Raw genomic sequence first — 19,354 nt, forward strand, 5'->3', positions numbered from 1 at the left:
ACTTCTCCATTTTAATTCAACAACTGCGAGTGTGATGATCGCAAGTTCGACTGAGAAAATTTGATTTTTACGCTTTACAAAATCACAATTTTTCTCAGAATATGGATGCTGTGCAACCATTTGCTTTTCCGATTCTAACCTTCTATATGAGAATGTATCCCCCTCTGTTCCCATATTTGAGTCTCTCTCCCTCCTCTCTCTTTCAATGTCATTCGTCACGAACTCACATGGATTGGGATCAAACCTCCGACTCTTGAAACTAGATATAAGCGCTCTACCAATTGCCCATCGAGACTTCCTATAGGTTCGTCATTACAAGGCTGCAGATATTTAGACACTTCCAACAGGAAACATAGACACAAAACAGCAAAACAGTCGATTTTGTTTTGGAAATTTCTACGTCCAAGGTGTTTCTCGCAGTGCGCGATCAATCGCAGAAAAGTAGATGATATTCTGGCGAAAATTGAGCAAAACTGGTATGTAAACAGTCATGACATCGGCAATGGCCTAAACATCCATCACCAGTTAAATCATTTGCAGAAAGCTGGCTTTCTTAAAGAAAAGCCCTAGGTATATGTAACCCACCTTAGTTTGTTGAATCTCTGGTTGCAGCATATCTTAGGATAAGTTTTATTTGAAGCAGGAGTTTTTTTTAAATGATTAATTAATTAATATTTTTAAAATATTTCATACGTATAAACCTTTTTTGGGAATTACTTATTCGAATAATTAATACAAACCGCATTAGAATATGACTAAACGTTTTCTATATAATCGCATACAGCCATACTCACATGCACACATACAGGTCAAACTGAGAACTTTTTTTTTTTTTTTTTTAATGAAATGACATATTTCAGTTTAAGGTTTCACGATTGTGCTTTAGGCTAGGGGAGACGATGATTAAAGCAAGAGAATGATGATGGAAGAATTGGTGGAATGATAAAGTGGGAGGAAACGGGAGAACTCCGAGAAAATCTGCGGACACGATATTGTCCACCACAAATATTCTTGGCCGGAGATCGAACCAGGGACCCCACACCATGTCCCAGAGGTAAGCGCTCCACCAATTATCCACCGTGGCACCCTCCTTTTTATATATAAAAGAAAATCGGTTAATAATCACAGAAGGTAATACAAATTCCAAACATGCTTGTCATATATTGATGATATTTATGGTCTCTGATACAATTCTACAACATACAACCAATCTAGAAATACTTCATTCGTAACATCTATGACTGAAGAAGAAGTATTTTTCTTTATATGTCTTCAATATTATCTTCTTTGTTTTTCGAATAGTGTAATCCTTTTTTGTTTAAAAAAATGTAACAACTAATAAGAGTTTTGTTACCATTCTTCCGTAAGTAATTTGAAGCAAAGATTTTTATTTATTTATTTATTTATTTATTTTTATTGGAGTCTGAAGTATATTCCCAGCACTGATACCAGTGACGTACGCAAAGGAAAAGGTTTAGGGTTTTAACACTGCCCTTAGTAAAAACAATATGGAAAAATAAACATTTATCACATTAAATATATATGCATGTTCTGAAATTATATAAGCTTGGGAGCTTAAAAAGCTATATTCTGAAAGTAGTTAATGATAAGACTATTTGCATTTAGCTTGTGTGTTTCATTAACTTCAGTCAACAATTTTCTGTTAATTTTATATTCAGAGAATAGCAAGCGTGTATTTATTTAAACAAGTTAATGTGTTTTGCAAATAACTATACACATTAACGTGTAAATTAGAAGTAATCGTACAACTTTCAAACTGCATAATTATCATACAATTATTTTTCAAATTTTCATAATTCCCTAACTTTTACGATCATTTATATGCAATGGTTGTAACATAATTTCAATGTTGATTTGAAAAGTAATGTATAATTTTCTGTTTCGTAACTTCTATTTCATTTTTATTTTTTGTTTCCACCTTGAAATTATTTAAAATATTGTAAATTCTTACTTCCATTACTGTAGTCAGGATAACTTACCACAATTCTTTACCAATAATCTACCTGTCAATCTACCATTACTCTACTTGTGATAGATTCATCAGCAACCCAAGGACCACTTCCTATATTCCCAGTGTATTTACACAATGGACTAACATTGAAAAACTAATGCTTTGCCGTATCTTCTCATATAATTTGCTACACTGCGTATTTTGCGCATCCTAATTTTTAAAGGATTATTTTCAACTTTATTTTTGGTCCGTATATGCTACGCACACATTTTTACAAACTTATTTTCAGTTCGACCACTATGTAGCGGATTCGTAGTCGTTTCACCAAGGCTAATTCTCGCATTTCACAACAACGAAACATCAAGTTTCATCAAGGACGCATCGATCAAAAGTCAATCACCCGTACAGTGCCCTCAATAATTAAATGCTTCCGGCACGAATAGAGAATGCTAGATCTGTATAAATTACTTTCCAGTCATTTTGTTATAAGCTTCATTAATAATAATTTAAAATTAGTCCTATGTTACGAAATTACAACAAAATGATGATTGTAAATATTAATTATCGTATGTACTAGAATAAAATCCAGATCAAGACCTCTATTTAAAAATCCCCATATTTTATGAACCTCGATTTTCCAGTGGTCAAAATAGATTTAAAACGTTCACAAATTTCATGAGAAAATACGGTATTTTAGTCAATAGTCAATGTTTGGAAATATTTCTTTTTCTTCATTCTAAGCTTACTGACAACTAACATTCAACTTGTTAACATTTCGAAAATAAGGACACATTATAAATTAGATGGCGATCTAATGTTTACAAAACTCGATAAAACCAAATTATCACTATCTTTGAGAAATTATTTATCTATAAAAATATTGCATTTCAGTCAATCATTACATTAAAGATAGTAAATACAAAATAATTAGTTATACACAATATCTCGAAGAGTCTTTTTTCGTACTAAAACAGAATCGATTATTATTATATGTAGACCTACATGTTTATATATGCAACATAATTTTCATGGAGATGTTTATAATTTATTAACTAAAGGTTTTAATATTCTATCCCAGGTGTTTGTTCAATCCATGTGAATGTGTCCTAAAATATATTGGACGTACAATTATGACCAAGTGTGAGGAATATATAATTTTTTTTAGTAGATGTGTTACCAATGCTGATTTGTTTCATTGACTTAATAGTATTAATTTCATCAGAAAAATCAGCATTGGTAACACGTATACTAAAAGTAAATCATAGTTTTGTAGGAAAATGCTTGTTATTAGCGAAACGTCAGGAGAATGTAAAAAGGTATTAAGAGAAGCAATAGAAATAAAATTAAGGGATAAAACCAACAGGCACATTCCGTAATGATCTGCGCCAACATAACGTAGAATTTGCGAATTTGTCTGTGTTAATCGGCATAGGAATTATGAGTTCTGTATTTTTTGCGTTTCACTCCTGTACTCAGAATTTTACGAAGACTGGTACAGAATAACCACCCCCCTTGAATAGAGAAGCAAGTTTTTAAAAAAGGTGAAATTTAGAACAGTTTATTATAATTAATAAAAGGATGAAAGAAATAATAATAATTAAATAAATTAACAATATTATAATTTGGTGAAAATTATATTATGTACTAGCAGCGTTCACCCCGCTTCGCTGCGGTCACCCCGGAACGCAATAAACTTTGTTACTTAGATAATTTTTACTTTTTCGCTTTCAAGTGATATGATAAAAACCATAGAAGATTGCAGTAAATGTTAACATTATATCGCCTGTCATTTATGTTAACCCGCCCCGCTTCGCTGCGGTCACCCCGGAACGCAATAAACTTTGTTACTTAGATAATTTTTACTTTTTCGCCTTCAAGTGATTGCAGTAAATGTTAACATTATATCGCCTGTCATTTATGTTAACCCGCCGAGTGACACGGTCATGCGGGTTGCATATAAATACGTTTATTTTTACCTATGATGAATAACTAACAAAGGATTTGTACGTTATGGACACCTGAATGGTCAATTATCTCAAGACACTGGTAATTAAAAATTAAAGTGATATGATAAAAACCATCTAGGGTCCAAATCCTAATAACCCCCCAAAAATGAAAGAAATTGGTTCAGCCGTATTAGCGTGATGAGGGAACAAAGGATTTTGTACGTTCTCTTTTATATATATAGATTTGTTGTTATAATCTTCGAAACGTTTGTTGAAATAAAATAAATCACTGATAGAATACAAAAAAGAATTATTTATTGAATAGAATATGTTTTGTTTTCTTATTTTACTGTTACTATTAATATAGTATCAAAGATATAACATGTCTCAAACATATCTATTGCTTCCTTTTGGAAAATATTTTATGTATATTAAAAGATATAAAATTTTCTACAAATATTAGACTGGGCGCGGAAAAGTTTAGGGATATATTCATGTAGCCAATTGAGTCGCGCAAATCCTTGCGTGCGCGTGGTTCCGAGTTTCATTCCCGGCAGAGACACTGAATTTTTGGTGTTTATCAAATATCGTATAAAATTGGAGATATTTAAATTAAGAAGTAGCTAACTTGTATCTAAAATGTCAGATATAACAGAATACAATGTGTTGACCACACTTCATCCAACTAAAAATCCATCTGGGTATCCGTTGCCTTACGTGGACTCGAGTCAAGAAATTTTGAAATTTTACGAATTTACTTTTTTTTTCTGTAGAAACTGTGCAAGTCGTTATTATGGTTAAATTAGATGAAATCAGATAATAATCTCGTTACATTTGTTTGACAGTATATATAAATTAAAGAAATGAAAAAGTCATAGAGAAACTTACCCAATACTCGTTCTAATTCAGGTTGTTTATCCAGCACATCCCCCAGAAGGTCTTTGATCAAGAAAGATTTGCATGCGGCTGCAGTTGTCATGCCGTCTGTGTACACGGTTGTGTATCACAGCTAAGCACGAGAAACTATGGTGAAATGACAGACAGCTAAAACGCTTTCTCCTATCATCTTCCTATTCCAAACGTTTATAGTGGTTTTTGTAATATGTTTATCCATTGATCTTTAGGAGCTAAAGATTTGAGGGGAAGGGAGGGTAAAAGAAAGAGCAAAGGAGGGGGATATAAAGTTTAGCCCCCTATTTTTCCAAGAAGGAAGTTCTGATTGGCCAGTTCCATAAACTACAGGCATTTTCTCATTGGTTACAGAAAACTACGCACAATTATATCTCATTGAAATCAATAGAGGAATGAAAACGAGTCAACATTGAAGAGAGAAAAAGAGGCGAGAGCGATGCATTCTGATTGGCCAACATGTGAGCCTCGTCACGGATTCTAACCGGCAAGAGGCGGGCCAAGTTAATAACTCTCGAATAAAGGGTTAGTGTTGCTTCTCGAAAGAATAATTCTCTAAACATAGGATATAAAAAAGAATTTCTACCGATTTTTACTTTCTTCTAACATGAATGTTTTATAGAGTTGAATTAGAGGAGGAAAAACATACTCATAAAATAATTTAAAAGTATGTATCTTTCTCGATTTTTTAAAGTTCTGTACTTCTCTTCCTGCCACCGGGGTTTTTTTACAACCTGTCTGTGGTAGTGGTAGATGAAAGGAAAATAGTAATTGTTGGATCACACCATCCAAATATTTGTTTATTAAGAGTGAGAACTAAATGAAACTTCGTGGTACTGAAACCTACGAAAAAGTATAATAAGACAATTGCTTTTGTTCATTGCAAACTAGGGTTGCATAGTCCCCATTATTTCTTGCTTTCTAGATAGGAGTTGGCTATCTCTTAACTCATAGCTTCTCAATTGCATCACGATACTGGGATAACACGCATAACACTTCACCTCTATCGAGACAGCGCTGGAGTCGAAGACAAGTTCTCCTGATTCGAGATATGCAATACTTCTACACGTTGTGAATGTCTTTATGTTAACGATCTCTTGTCATGCTCTCTCTATTCTTGATGTGAGAATACGTGTAGTAACCCTACGACTTATGTAATACGCGATTTATGTCAATTCGCAGTTACATAACAAATCTCGAAAATAACTACTAGTTCATATGAATGTATTTGCGGGTTTGTCATTTATGGCAGCATACAACGACATACGTAATATGTACAATTCTGTATAAAAGAATTTATGTAACAGAACAAAATTTTCATACTTTTATAGTTCATATACGATTAAATACTGCTGTATAATGTTACAATTACTATATAAAATAATACTATAAAATAATAATATTAAAGTAAGATAATAATAGTCTATTAAAATAAACTAATAATAATATACATAGTATTACATAATATACATAAAAGAAACCCCAGGCGCAACAGCTCTTAGAAGGCCAAGGCCTATCAACTGGCTTGTGGCATTCATGCCTTTAGAGTGATATGTGGTCAGCATATAGGTTTATCTCGCCATTAGTGTTGGCTTTCTAGACCGGAGTTCGCTAATTCTTTCTTTCAAGTAGCTCCCCAATTATCACGCCGCTGGGTGGACACCACAATGCCAACACTGTCTGGGAATACTAACGCTCACCCGTCTTTCGACACTGCTTGACTCCGCTGATCTTATACGAAGCGATATTCTAGTGTGACTTGGGTGTTATGTCATACATATATAATATACGAGGTGTAGCAATTAAATAACGAGACTGCCCACCTCCTGTCGAGCAAGATCGTGGGGGATATGTAGCTAATGATATGTTGTTGATCTTGAACCTTCATGAGCAGCCACTGTTTGTTTCATGATTCTGAAAGCTTTTCTTTTCTTTGCAGGCTTGCATGAAGAGGAAAGTGTTCTGTAGTAGTGCCGGAATCAAGGTAAACAGTAAAGTTGAGTAGCGTATTAACATCAAATTTCTGGTGAAATTAAAAAAAAAAAAAAAAAAAAAACGACGGAATGTTGTACAACGTTAAAAGAGGTATATGGTGATAATGCTATCACGTGCGCGAGTTTTCGAATGGCACAAATGATTTTCAGAAGGTAGGGAGAGAAGGTTGAAGATGATGAACGACCCGGTCGCCCTTTGAGTTCAAGAACGGATGAAAATGTTTAAAAAATTAATGAACTTGTGTGGATAGACAGACGTCTGAGTATTCGGATGATTGTAGACATGACAAACATTAACAAAGAGACAATAAGACAAATTTTGCATGACAATTTAAACACGACAAAAGTTTGGGCCAAAATTGTCCCAAAAAGCCTCTCTCAGGAACAAAAAGACTTTGGAAAGACCATTTGCTGTGACGTCATTTAACGAACGACTCAAAGCAGAACCAGACTTGCTAACATGTGTCATCACATGTGATGAAACATGGATTTTCCAGTATGAACCCGAGACTAAGCGTCAATCCATGCACTGGAAGACTCCCACATCGCCAGGAATGAAAAAACACGAATGAGCAAGTCGAAAGTGAAGGCAATGCTCATCGTTTCTTTTTTTCGATATCAGGGGTATCATCATGACTGAATGGGTGCCTCAGGGTCAAACGGTGAATCAGACCTACTACAAAGAATTCCTAATCAAGCTGAGGGAAAGAATAAGGAAGAAGAGACCGGATTTGTGAAAGAACGATGCATGGATCCTCCACCAAGACAATGCGCCTGCCCATAATGCCCTTTCTGTGAAGCAGTTTTTAGCAGCCAAGCGCTTTCCTGTGTTCGACCATCCTTCGTATTACTCAGACCTGGCTCCCTGTGACTTTTATCTATTCCCAAAAGTGAAAACTGCATTAAAGGGAACACATTTTCTGTCTGTGGAAGAGGTGAAAGGAAAAACGGGAGATTGTTGAACAAGGTGACATCTGATGACCTACAGCATTGCTTTGAACAATGGAAGGCACGTATGCAGCGGTGTATAGATAGGGAGGGGAGTATATTGAAGGGAATAACAGTCAATTGTAACTTTCTTTTTATTACATAACATTTATGACACCATCTCATTATTTGATTGCCACACCTCATATAATAATATATTTGAGATATAATAGGCCTAGTATGGTTTTCTTTCTCTTTCTTTTATTAGCAAGTGAGAAGAAATCCAAACAGTCAAATTGTCTAACCCAATTCGAAATCTGGTAGTCAGAAAAGTTTTGAGCGCCTAACAAGTAGAAACGTTTTATTGTAGAGCATTGTGAAATAAAAGAGGCTTAGAAATTGCGGTGGAAAATTTTGTAAACAAGCAATATATGACACTCCAGTCATTTAAAAACTTTATTCGCCTTTTTGACTTCTTCCATCGCCGGCAAATGTTCACCAGTTTAAGATAGTTGTCATACAAGATTGGGTGATATTACCGAAACAACTTGTTAACAACCTTGTTTTAAGTATAAAATGGTAAAAAATATGCATCGTTCTTATGGATGGTAATATACAATATATATATATATATTCCTTACACTGAGCAAGCCTTTCCTTTTCTTTTCAATGAACAAATAAGGAGTTTACGTTCTATAACCATGCAAACTTTCATGTTTACACTCGATTATCACAAAGTTTGTTCTGACCTACTTCTTCCAAATTAAGTTATTCATAAATTATGATACCTTATGGCCACATAGCCAGTAAACCTTGTACATTTGCTGCTCAATTGAATAGACTAGGTTAAATGTGATCGCTGGACTGTTTTCATTATTTCAATCAGAATGCAATGTTGGTTACCACCTCACTCTTTTGAGATTGGCTGGAATACAAGAAAACCATTTAAAAACTATTATTTTGATTGCTTTTCATTTCATCACAACTGAATAAAAAAAAATCTTTGAAAAATTACAATTTTCAGTTTCAATTAAAGAAACAAAGAAGAAGGGATTTAGATTCTTCGTGATTCACAAGTAAGCATAGAGCCTGTTTCGTCTCATAAAAACAATGTAAAACTCGTGATTACAGAAGTAATAAAAGAAGGTTGGGCCACCATACTTTACTTTCTCGCTGCCTATTGCATGACTCATACCATTTTGTAATTGTAACTTAAATACTTATTAATGACATTATCAAAAGGTTCGTTAAACCCAATTGTTGGTATTAATACTGGCTGTTAGTAGTTGTCCACATATACGTTCTATATAGTAGAAGTCGCAAATGACGTTTCGAAAATAAGATGGGCACATTCTGTAGTACCACGCTGAACTCTTACAGGTATATGATTAGCATGCGTGCCTTCAGCACGGGAGACCCAGCTTTGATTCCCAGCGAATGCTTATGTGGTTTGGGTCCCACGTTATACTTAAATCTACGTCTCATTCATTGGCCTCGGAGCTGAAAGACACTTTAAACTCCGAACCAGTCAACCAAGTTAAACCACAATGTTAAACTAGTTTATTATTCAGCATGTTATAGTAAACTATATTTTCATTGTACCATGAACTATAGCTAATGATTCAATACCATAAAGGGAAATAAATCCCAAAATTCTGTAGAAATTTCCATCTTCTAGAAACAACTAAAGACCAAACTCCTGACCTTACAACTCTTGTGGGACTCATGCTTTTGGGGCAATGTGTGGTCAGCACATTTGCTTCCCTCGCCGTTAATGTTGGCTTTCTTGACCGGACTACTTTCTAATTTTTCCCCATTTGGACTCAAGACGCTGGATAGGCGCCGCAATTCCAACACCATCTGATGAGAAAGAATGGTCACTTATCTTACCACTGACCCAGATCTGGTACTACTTCACTTCCCCGATCCGACAAGAAGAGGTATTCTACTGTGGCCAGGGCGTTGGTTTATTTACGTATTCAAATTGTCCTCAAAATCTATCCGTTCAGGATTGTCTAATATTCTGATACATTGAGCTTTATTCAGTTTACATTTCTGTATTTTGATCATTGTTTTGTATATTGGGAGTCTTTTAATGAAAAACGAGTATGTCACTGGCCTTTTTTTGTGACGGGAATAAATAAACTCATTACTGATATGCTCATTAATTATCTCAATCAATTCATCTTCAGTGGTTTTGCCTATAAATCTTTAAGGTGAAAGCTTCAAATGCACTAATGAAGTTAAGAAAAACAGCAACGATTCAAATTTGTTATTGCGCATGCAGGCAAGTAGCCAACGGGGAGGGGGTCCGGAACCCCCTCCCCTTCGAGACCAGAAATGAAAAAAATTAAGGAAAGATGAAACAAAATGAAATTAGAAAAAGAAGGATCAGCTTTAAAAATTAAAAAAAAAAACTATAGGAAGCTTTTGGTTACTCTTTCTTATGAGATTTGTATTACTTGTAATACATGGTGGCGCGGTGAGCGAGATATCCTGGAAGAGTCAGGGAATTTGAAATTTCTAGAAAAGTTACAGAATTCTCAGAATTTCTGCTACTAGTAAGGGAGATTTCAAGCTTCCGAAAGCATAGTGCCGTTGAGTAACACTGTAGATATTTTTTATCATAATTTTTCGTCATCGCATCCTTGCAGAATCAAACATGTTACTTCAAAAACAATTTTCTACTGCTCCTTTAACCTGTCATTTGGAACCGACAATAGTTGACGGAATAATAAAAACAAAAATTTATATGGAAAAGGAGTTCTATTAGCATTTGATTCAACAGAAAGAGAAATGCAAATATTGTAAAATATTTTAGAAGACATTATTGAGTACGTACTTTTTATAATAAAGAATATGTACTTTTTAAGGGATGCACGCGAGACGAGACGAGACGAGAAATGCAAAAGTCTTGTCTCGTCTCGCAGCCTCAAATGTTGATCTCGTCTCGTTTCGTCTCGCAAATGTGAAGTCTTGTCTCGCGTCTCGCATAAAATTTTGAGTCTCATCTCGCGTCTCGCGCGAGACTTTCTCGCATGGTCTCGCAGTCTCGCATATATTCTGGGTCAAAATTTTGCAATGTGTTATTCTATGGATGTTAATGAATGATGATGTGATATTCTGTCCGAAGGCAGGTATTTGACCTAAAAGTCCCTTGGCAAGGTGAATCCATGGTGGCTTGCCATTGCTTTCCATGGGATGAATGTTCATAACATCCTAAGGAGACGGAACCTAGAGTTCAACATGGTATCCGAACTTGTGTCCCCTCCGCTCCAAATTAAAAGAAAAGTTGTGCTGGAATTTGATTGCTGGACCACCATTTTTCGTCAAATTAATAGCATAATTTACAGCAAAACCAGAATAAATTGTTGCTGGATCCAACATTGTATTCCAGCTTAGAGTTCTCCAGCAATATTTGGCTCTTCTAAAATATCGTCGCCACTATCAACATTTACACGTTTTGGTCGTTTCCTTGAAGGGTAATTTTCCATTATAAAGTTGTTTTTATACCACCAAAAGCGCTTGTAGACAACGACAAAACTCCTCACAACACAATACGACCCAATTATTTCGGTTCGTTCGCGCCTGTAGCAATGTTGCATTATCGCATTTTATCAACTTTCGTTTTCAACTTATATAGTTGCCAGATCTAGAAAATAAAATTACTGACAGATATAGGGCCATTCCTACCATCTCCCACCAAATCTATAGGGCCATCCTACCAAACCAGTGTTTGAATTAAACTTCCGAACTACAGGGGGATTTTTTGATAAATATAAAGAAAGAAAATACTTATTCCATGTAAAAATATCATGTTATTTCTGCGAGCCGGGCTGGGGATAAACTTTGACGAGAGGGGATTTCCCCGCCATCCTCTAACATTAATCGCTAGTAGTAATGTGAAAAAGACAGAAACAACATAAATATCACATTTCGCAGCAATAGGAAGTCTTATTCGCTTTTCAGACCAAAAACAGAAGTTCATGTATTCGTGCGCGCCCGCGTGTATGTGTTTGTGTCGCAAAATAAAGTCCTAAATCGATGTTGTAATAAATTTCCAATTTACAAAGCTTTTCTTTTGTAATGATGTTTAGAAACTAAAGAAGGCTTCAATTCTGAAAATCAACCTTGAATAATACTAAATCTCATAAAATGTCTATTGCCCCAATCACTTTTCTGTTCCTGAAGGCATTAACGCTCAACTTAGAAAACGCAATAAATGTAAAATAACTAAATATATAATTAAATGTAATTCATAAATGTTACGAGACTTAACCGAGTCTCGTCTCGCATCTCGTCTCGCATGGTTTAGACTCGTTTCGCATCTCGCATAAAATTTTCACTCTCGTCTCGTGTCTCGTCTCGCAAATGCGAGAAGAAACGAGACTTCTCGCGTCTCGCGTGCATCCCTATACTTTTTAAAATAGTTGAGGTCATAATGAAAGGAAAATTGTTATATTTGAATAAACATAATAATAATAATAATAATAATAATAATAATAATAATAATAATAATAATAATAATAATAATAATAATAATAATAATAATAATAATAAAGAAAGAACGTAAATATTGTAAAATCTTTTTCAATATTTTTTTTATTTTATTACTCGAGATTTCTTCATAGTTTGTTATTAAAATACTTACCAACATATCCTAATTTTATTGTCCTAACAAATCAATATATGTTGATAGTAAAGTAGTTTACATTGATCAAGCTCCTGAGCCTTCAGAATTTCATATCACGTCCCCCCCCCTCCCCGTTACAAAATCCTGGCTAAACAAACCAATGTTCCAGTAAAATAATATGTTCCAGTAAAATAATTTAGAATGATCGAGCCCTGATGTGATGATCACAGTATTTCAAGTCACGGACCCCCCACTCCCCCTTCACGAAATCCTGGCTACGTGCCTGGTGCATGGATTGTTAAATATGGGGAAGAAAATAAAGATCAAATGATCAACGCCATGTAAATTCCATTTAACATACCTTTAGAACTCAGAAAACTGTTGTTTTCTGTAAAAGCGCAATAAGAAACTTTATTTCTGTTATTTAACGTTCAGTAGTAATGCCTGTAGTTTGAAGGAGGTGGATGAAAAATGGGAAGGAATTATATGAAGTGGTCAGTAGAATGAAGACAATGGGAAGAAACGGTACAAGTGCAATAGAGAGGTATATTTCCTCTACGAGATCATACATTTTACTGGCGAACAAGAAATCCTTTAAGAGGTCTCTACCAAAGAGTCACACTACCCAAATTATTTTAAAATCCATAGCGTTTAATGATATTTAAAGAAAGTCATAACTAATCCCATTTATGAGGCCTATATAGTAGCAACGATATATACGCCAAATGTTCAATTGTTAGTTTCGAGAAAATGTGCTCAAAATTTCGCAAGATTTTCTCACTATATACTGACATTTGAAATTTCGTTTCTGTTTCCCCTTTTATTTTTGAAATAACTAGTTATAAGATCAGAATAAATTCTTATTATTAGTATAGAAACGTGGTATTTATCCAGAATTGTAATTCAATACATTAATCAATACAATCAATAAATTAAGACGTTACCAATACATAAAGCTAAGTGCTGTTGTATTCGAGCTGAAATTGCACACGCATCTGAGGTGTATGAACCAATGGCATTTTCTGATTAAAGAAGAATGCATAAATAGAATATACTGACACACACGCAAACACACACGCAAACACACACATAGCGAGTATAAATGAAAATTTTGGCGCATACGTTATTGCCATTCTAGAGGTCTCATATTTTCTTGTCATGTAAATATTAACTCATTTGGTTGAGAACTAATAGCTGAAACTGGTCTTCAATTGTATACTAGTAAGATAAATGAGACATTGGATGCTAAAGTGGCGTAGCTATTTTTTTTTCAAACATGAAATTAATCTGTTTCCGTGAACTTGAAATCATAACCTGTTGAATGGCAAAGTTGCGTATCTCAGAGTTTAAAATAGGCCAAAAGATGTCAGCACAAAAAACCGATTTTGTCCGATTTTTCTATATCGATTCTAATAAAAGTCTCAATATCTCAAAATGTCTCAAAAGTGTCTTACACCACTTTGTCGTCCAACGCCTCAAATCATAATTTCAGTAAATTTATACTTTACACTAATGATGACCATATAGCAGCGTATAGAATAAAAATTTAAAATAATATGATTTGCTCCTTTTTTTTAAAAAAAGAAAATAGTCCGTTCAGACGGAAAATGTGGCTTACCATCACAATAAACTTGAGTCGAGACTTGACTTTTTAGTTTTAAAATATTTTCTCTAAAATTTTGGCTAACAAGCTCACTCTGTCAGATAAGGTTGTTCGTATCGTTTTTTTTCTTCTTCTTCTTTTTTTAAGAAAAATACATTTTCCTTATAGTTACATTGAAATGTTTGTATCTCAGGCTCTAATCGAACGAAACACATGAAACACTTGATAGAGCAGAAGACGCAGAATAGAACAAAGATTCAGAAAATGCATGACTTCCGATTATCCAATGAACCGTCGCTTTAGAGGGATAATGTAAAATAGCTCTGAAGTATAATTCTAATTTGGTTCTGTCTCGCAGTATTTTATAAATTGGTAATAACGGCTTTGCATTAATTATCATGCTTCTCCCTGTTGTTTATTGATAACTGTAATAACTCACGATTAGCTGATTAACAGTCATTGGGGAAATATGATCATGGAGGTTGGCCACTCTGCGGTGGGAGATCACACGAGTGAAAAACGATTTTAATGAGTCACACACACACACAAAAACACACATTCATCGAATGGTCCCTTCCTTCCGCCGTTAGAGAGAAAGAAGGAAGCATCTTCTTCAACACAAAAAGTGCAGAGAGCTTGTCTAATTATTAGGCATGCTTGGATTGCGAAAAATCTCACAACGGGGGGTTTTTGTTTGTATTTATGCAGAGAGTGGTAGATACATATCGCTGACACCAATTTTTGTGCGCTGCAAAGTGGAAATAGCGAAATGACTGTTTCGTTACAGAAAAGCTCACTTTCTATGGGGAAGATAATGAATTAGGAAAAAATATATCAGCCAAAAGGAAATTCATGATTTTTTTTTTAAAAAAAAAGATAAGTGGATTTTTGCTTTCAGATGAAAATAAGGGGTGAAAAGGGAAGAGAATCACTTATTATATACAAACATACAAATGCAGAGTTGCCAGCATCGACTGTAATTTTTGAATTTCTTATCGCATAAAAGAAAATTTGATATGTTTTACAAATCTGAAAATAGGACTGCTTTGGTTAAATCTCGTAAAGGTGATCTATCTATTCCAATGATAGCCGATGTATAGTGTACTACGGACCACGACAACTAGGAGTCATATCTGAGGTCCATTTTCAATTACCCTCTTACCCTCTCCGCCCCACCGAAGCAACAATTTGCTGAATGTGCATAAATCACGTATTTTCTGGCTCTATTCTATTCTGCGCATACTGTTTCTTGTTTCTGGTATCTATGCCAATTAGGGCTTGAGTTACGAACATATGAAAGTAATTATTATTCTTTCTGTCTAAGTCGGCCCAGTAGTAATGGCCTTAACTTTCAGAACGAACTTGGTAACCAAAAGATTAAGAAAATATTTTCACAGTTAGGAGTCAAGTCTAGGCATATTATAATAACCAGTTAAACTCTTCCTGTTACGCATGATGATAAAAAGAGAACAAATCATAATTTTTCAAACGAAGTTGAAACATTCACGGGGACCGGCTCCAGCCTGCAGACCGCTATTTGACCATCACTAGTTTATTCTCTCTAGAAGTGCATAGAACTAGAGCTGGAAAGGAAAAAACGAATAAAATTAAATGCTTTCACAGAATGCGGCTATATTTTTCATTGCAGGAAAGTGTTCAACGTACATTAAAAGTTGCGACTATGTACCTACTATTGGATTTTAATAGCTTGTTCTGTGTTCTAAATATTGTCATTCAGTTCTAAACTTTACTAATAACGTTTCAGAATAAGTTCGAGTGAAATTAGAGAGCCAGACATGTACCAAAACCACTGGTGCCAAATCAAATATTTTTAAAATGAGCAAGTTTGATCAAGATTAACGAACATTCTTTTAACGTCATTCATTATTTTATATTTTCTGTAGCGTTGCTCATGTTTGAGTCGAATTGTTTCAGCTAGAACAAGATATTTGATTTCATTTAAAAATAAATTAAGAATATGTTTGTTATTCTCACTATATTTCTATATTTACATATGTATTTACGTACGATTTATGTGCCAATTTATCAATTTATATGAGCATGTAGGGTCGTAGGATAATTTGCAACGTATTATTATTATTATTATCTATATATCAAGTAGGTATGACGCTGGACTGCTTTCTGCAGTCAACAGAGATATTTGGAAAAAGTGAACATATTTCCAGCTATGCTTACCTTGTTGTTCTTTGCGTAGTGAAATGAATTACGCTTATCAAAATCTAGAAACAGAGCTGTCGGTCCAGCTGAGCTACTGGAGTATTGTTCCTTGTATTAAAAAGAAAATACCTTAATAAAAATTAATAATATACAGTAACAATATAAACATTTATTACATTATTTTTGTTGGATAATATTAGCAATGTCGAGTCCTTAAGTCTTCTTGATGTTTTCCGAAAGATGATACATTTGAGTTTAAGTTTATTTTTATAATCTAATATACTGGTGGAAACGCATCTCAAAACACGTAGTAGGAATTCACGGATTTACCCTGGAGTTGGTACATACGCTGAAAATTAGTTCTAGGTTAAGTGGAGTGAGAGGCAAATCACATTAATAGCGTATAAAAGTATCAAGTAGATTTGACTTACGAGTTTTAAGCATTATTAGTCGTATCATGGATAACAAAGTGATTTAGACAATTGTCTAATGATACGTGAACGAAGAAATAGAATTTTATGTTGCCGAAGTAAAGAAGTTGTAGATGCCACAAATATTTTGTATTGGTAAAGGACTGCGTATGGAAATAGTACAGGTAACTTCAGTACATATCTGATAAGGCCTAGGGATTAATATGTGTGAATGTTTACTGGACGCCTTTCATAATAGTGTATTTTACATTACGATGTATTCACACAGTGTATTCACATTAGCAGGCGTTTTAAGATCACTTATACAAGATCTACGTAGTCAAGAATAGTGAACTAATAGTATAGAGCAGTGATTCTCAAACTGTGGGTCGCGAGAAAATTTTCCTTTTAATTATGAACATTTTATTGTGATGCGTAAACATACGTTGTAAAGTAAGTACAAATCAGGAAATGAAAATTGGAAGTGTTTGTTAATGAGGTGAAAAGGAAGTGGTTACTCAGAGCCCTGCCCTGTTGTATGGTCAATAGAGATGCTGGGTTGGGATGAAAAGAAAATGAGTGAGTCAAAATCTGTCCCAGGTAGGGCATTGCGTTGGAAATAATGTTAGCTCTGTGTTACCTTTCAATGGAAAAATTAGAAATATGATTTACAAAACTTAATTGATTTGAAATATTCTATACCTCCATTTCGTAGAATGACAATGTGTATTTGAGTAAAAGTAGGTGGGTCACAAAGTACTTTTTAATATTTAATGTAGGTCGCGGTAACAACAAGTTTGAGAAGCACTGGTATAAACTGCTTGAATGAATCACAATAACTATTTCTTAACCTGTAAACCATTCAATGAAAAATATTTTAAATTCGGAAGAAATTGACACAGGAACTACTGAAGGATTCCTAACAGTGCCAACGCTAGCTATAATTTGTTCGTGGGGGAAGGAGCAAGTAGAGAGGCAGAAAAAATTGGGGGGCAGGAAATTTTTTAAATGAAAAGTATTTTTAGTTTAACATCACACGGTTATGCCCTTCAGTCTACAGGACACATGGTAAAATGAATTTGTGAATTTAAATTTTCAAGTAAACGAGACCATGCGCACTAAATGTGCACGCGCTAACTACTAGACTAGCTGGAAGGGTTGGCAGCAAATTTTTGTATACCGGAAAGGGTAATTTTATATTACTTGACCTACATTGCAAAATATAATTAGAGGTGCAGGCATCGTCACGGGTTGTAGGCGCTCGCCTCCATGTCTCCCTTTGTCGCTGTCACTGATTCTTAACTATTACATAATTCATGGCATTGTAAATATATTAAGAATAAAAAGTGAAAGGGCACTGAGAAAGAAATGAGGCTATGAAACTTCAACTAAGGAACTGATGAAGAAGATAGTCAGAGAGAAGTTAAAAGTGTTGTTAATAGGAAGTTCAATAGTGTATTAGTTCAAAAATATAAACACATCATGGATAGATATGTATGAGAAGAGGGTTGTCTGTGAAGTACAAAATAATCTTAATAATGAGACAATTATGCTTACAAAAGCTGCGAACTCCCACGCAACCTACATATTATAAGTCATGTACTGAAAGGATATGTTCATTGGAGGGAGAAGTCTTTCTCGGAGAGTAGGTGTACATGTATTGAGACAAAGTAGGTCAATTAAACATGTGTATGTCTCCTTCTTTCGAATTATAACTGTGTACTTCTAACTTGAATGATGTACTATGAGTGTTGTTCCCCGAAATATTGTACTTAATTTTGTTCAATTTTTGATAACATATTCCAAGAATTCTCCTGTTTCTTTGGAGGCCACCCTTGTTGCGTCCCTGAAACACATTCAATTCACCATTAATGGAATCTACGATTAAAAATAATGGACATTCTCTTTTACTCGACTTCGGCCTGACACTTTGTTCTTCACCTACAGCTATTTTTGTACTTTTAAAACAAATTTTCCGTTGGTCAAATCACCGAAAGGAAGCAGTTTTAGACCAGGGTTGGTGTACACAGAGAGTTTTTGTTTTATAGGGATTGCCTCTCAAACGTTGTCGGTTTTGTTTTGAAACACCCTATATGTGACGCCTCTCTTTTAATCTAATTGGTGAACGATCGATAAGCTTCAGACCGGGTCAATTGGACGAAACTTCTAAAATACATAAAGAAATCGGAGTCAACTGGAGAGACCGACGACTCATTCGAAACCTGTACATACGACAGGTAATACACATACGCTTGAATGAAGCTGAAGGAGAAACCAATAGTGTAGAGATTGGAAGGAGAGTCAGACAAGGATGTAGTATGTCGCCCCAATTATTCACCATTTATATTGAATGTTTAATGAAGGAAGCATTAACGGGAATTGGAGATTTCAAGATTGGAGGGCAGATCATTAACAAGATCAGGTATGCAGATGATACGATTATAATAGCTTCAACCGAAGAAGAACTACAGGAGATGATTGGCAAAATAGTTGACACTGGGAAGCTATATGGAATGAAAATCAACATCAAAATCGAAACTCATGAGAATTTTCCGTGGAAACACGCCTTACGGGTCTGAGTAGAACAAAGAGAACTTGAAACGGTCGATGATTCAAGTGTCTGGAAAGTATTTTGACGAGAGACGCTTACTGCACCAAAGAGATCAGGTCAAGAAGTGCCATAGCCAAAGAAGTAGTCAACAAGGAAAGATCACTCTTAACTAGCATGCTCAATATTGGACTTAAGAAGTTGGTCAAGTGCTATATATGGAGCATTAGACTA

The 19,354-nt window shown here is 34.7% G+C and overlaps 1 protein-coding gene across 1 annotated transcript in view; it reads right to left on the bottom strand.

Moving 5' to 3' along the window:
- Positions 1–5,034, bottom strand: part of LOC145688953 (uncharacterized) — a 37,428-nt gene extending 32,394 nt beyond the window's left edge. Inside the window, exon 1 of the mRNA XM_081763114.1 lies at positions 4,807–5,034. Coding sequence (XP_081619240.1) covers positions 4,807–4,897 — 91 coding nt within the window. The 5' untranslated portion in view covers positions 4,898–5,034. The remainder of the gene's footprint in view (positions 1–4,806) is intronic.
- Positions 5,035–19,354: the final 14,320 nt, after the last annotated feature.

Source organism: Thermobia domestica, chromosome 7 (genome assembly GCF_964235325.1).
Source record: "Thermobia domestica chromosome 7, izTheDome1.hap1.1, whole genome shotgun sequence".
NCBI classification, from domain to species: domain Eukaryota; kingdom Metazoa; phylum Arthropoda; class Insecta; order Zygentoma; family Lepismatidae; genus Thermobia; species Thermobia domestica.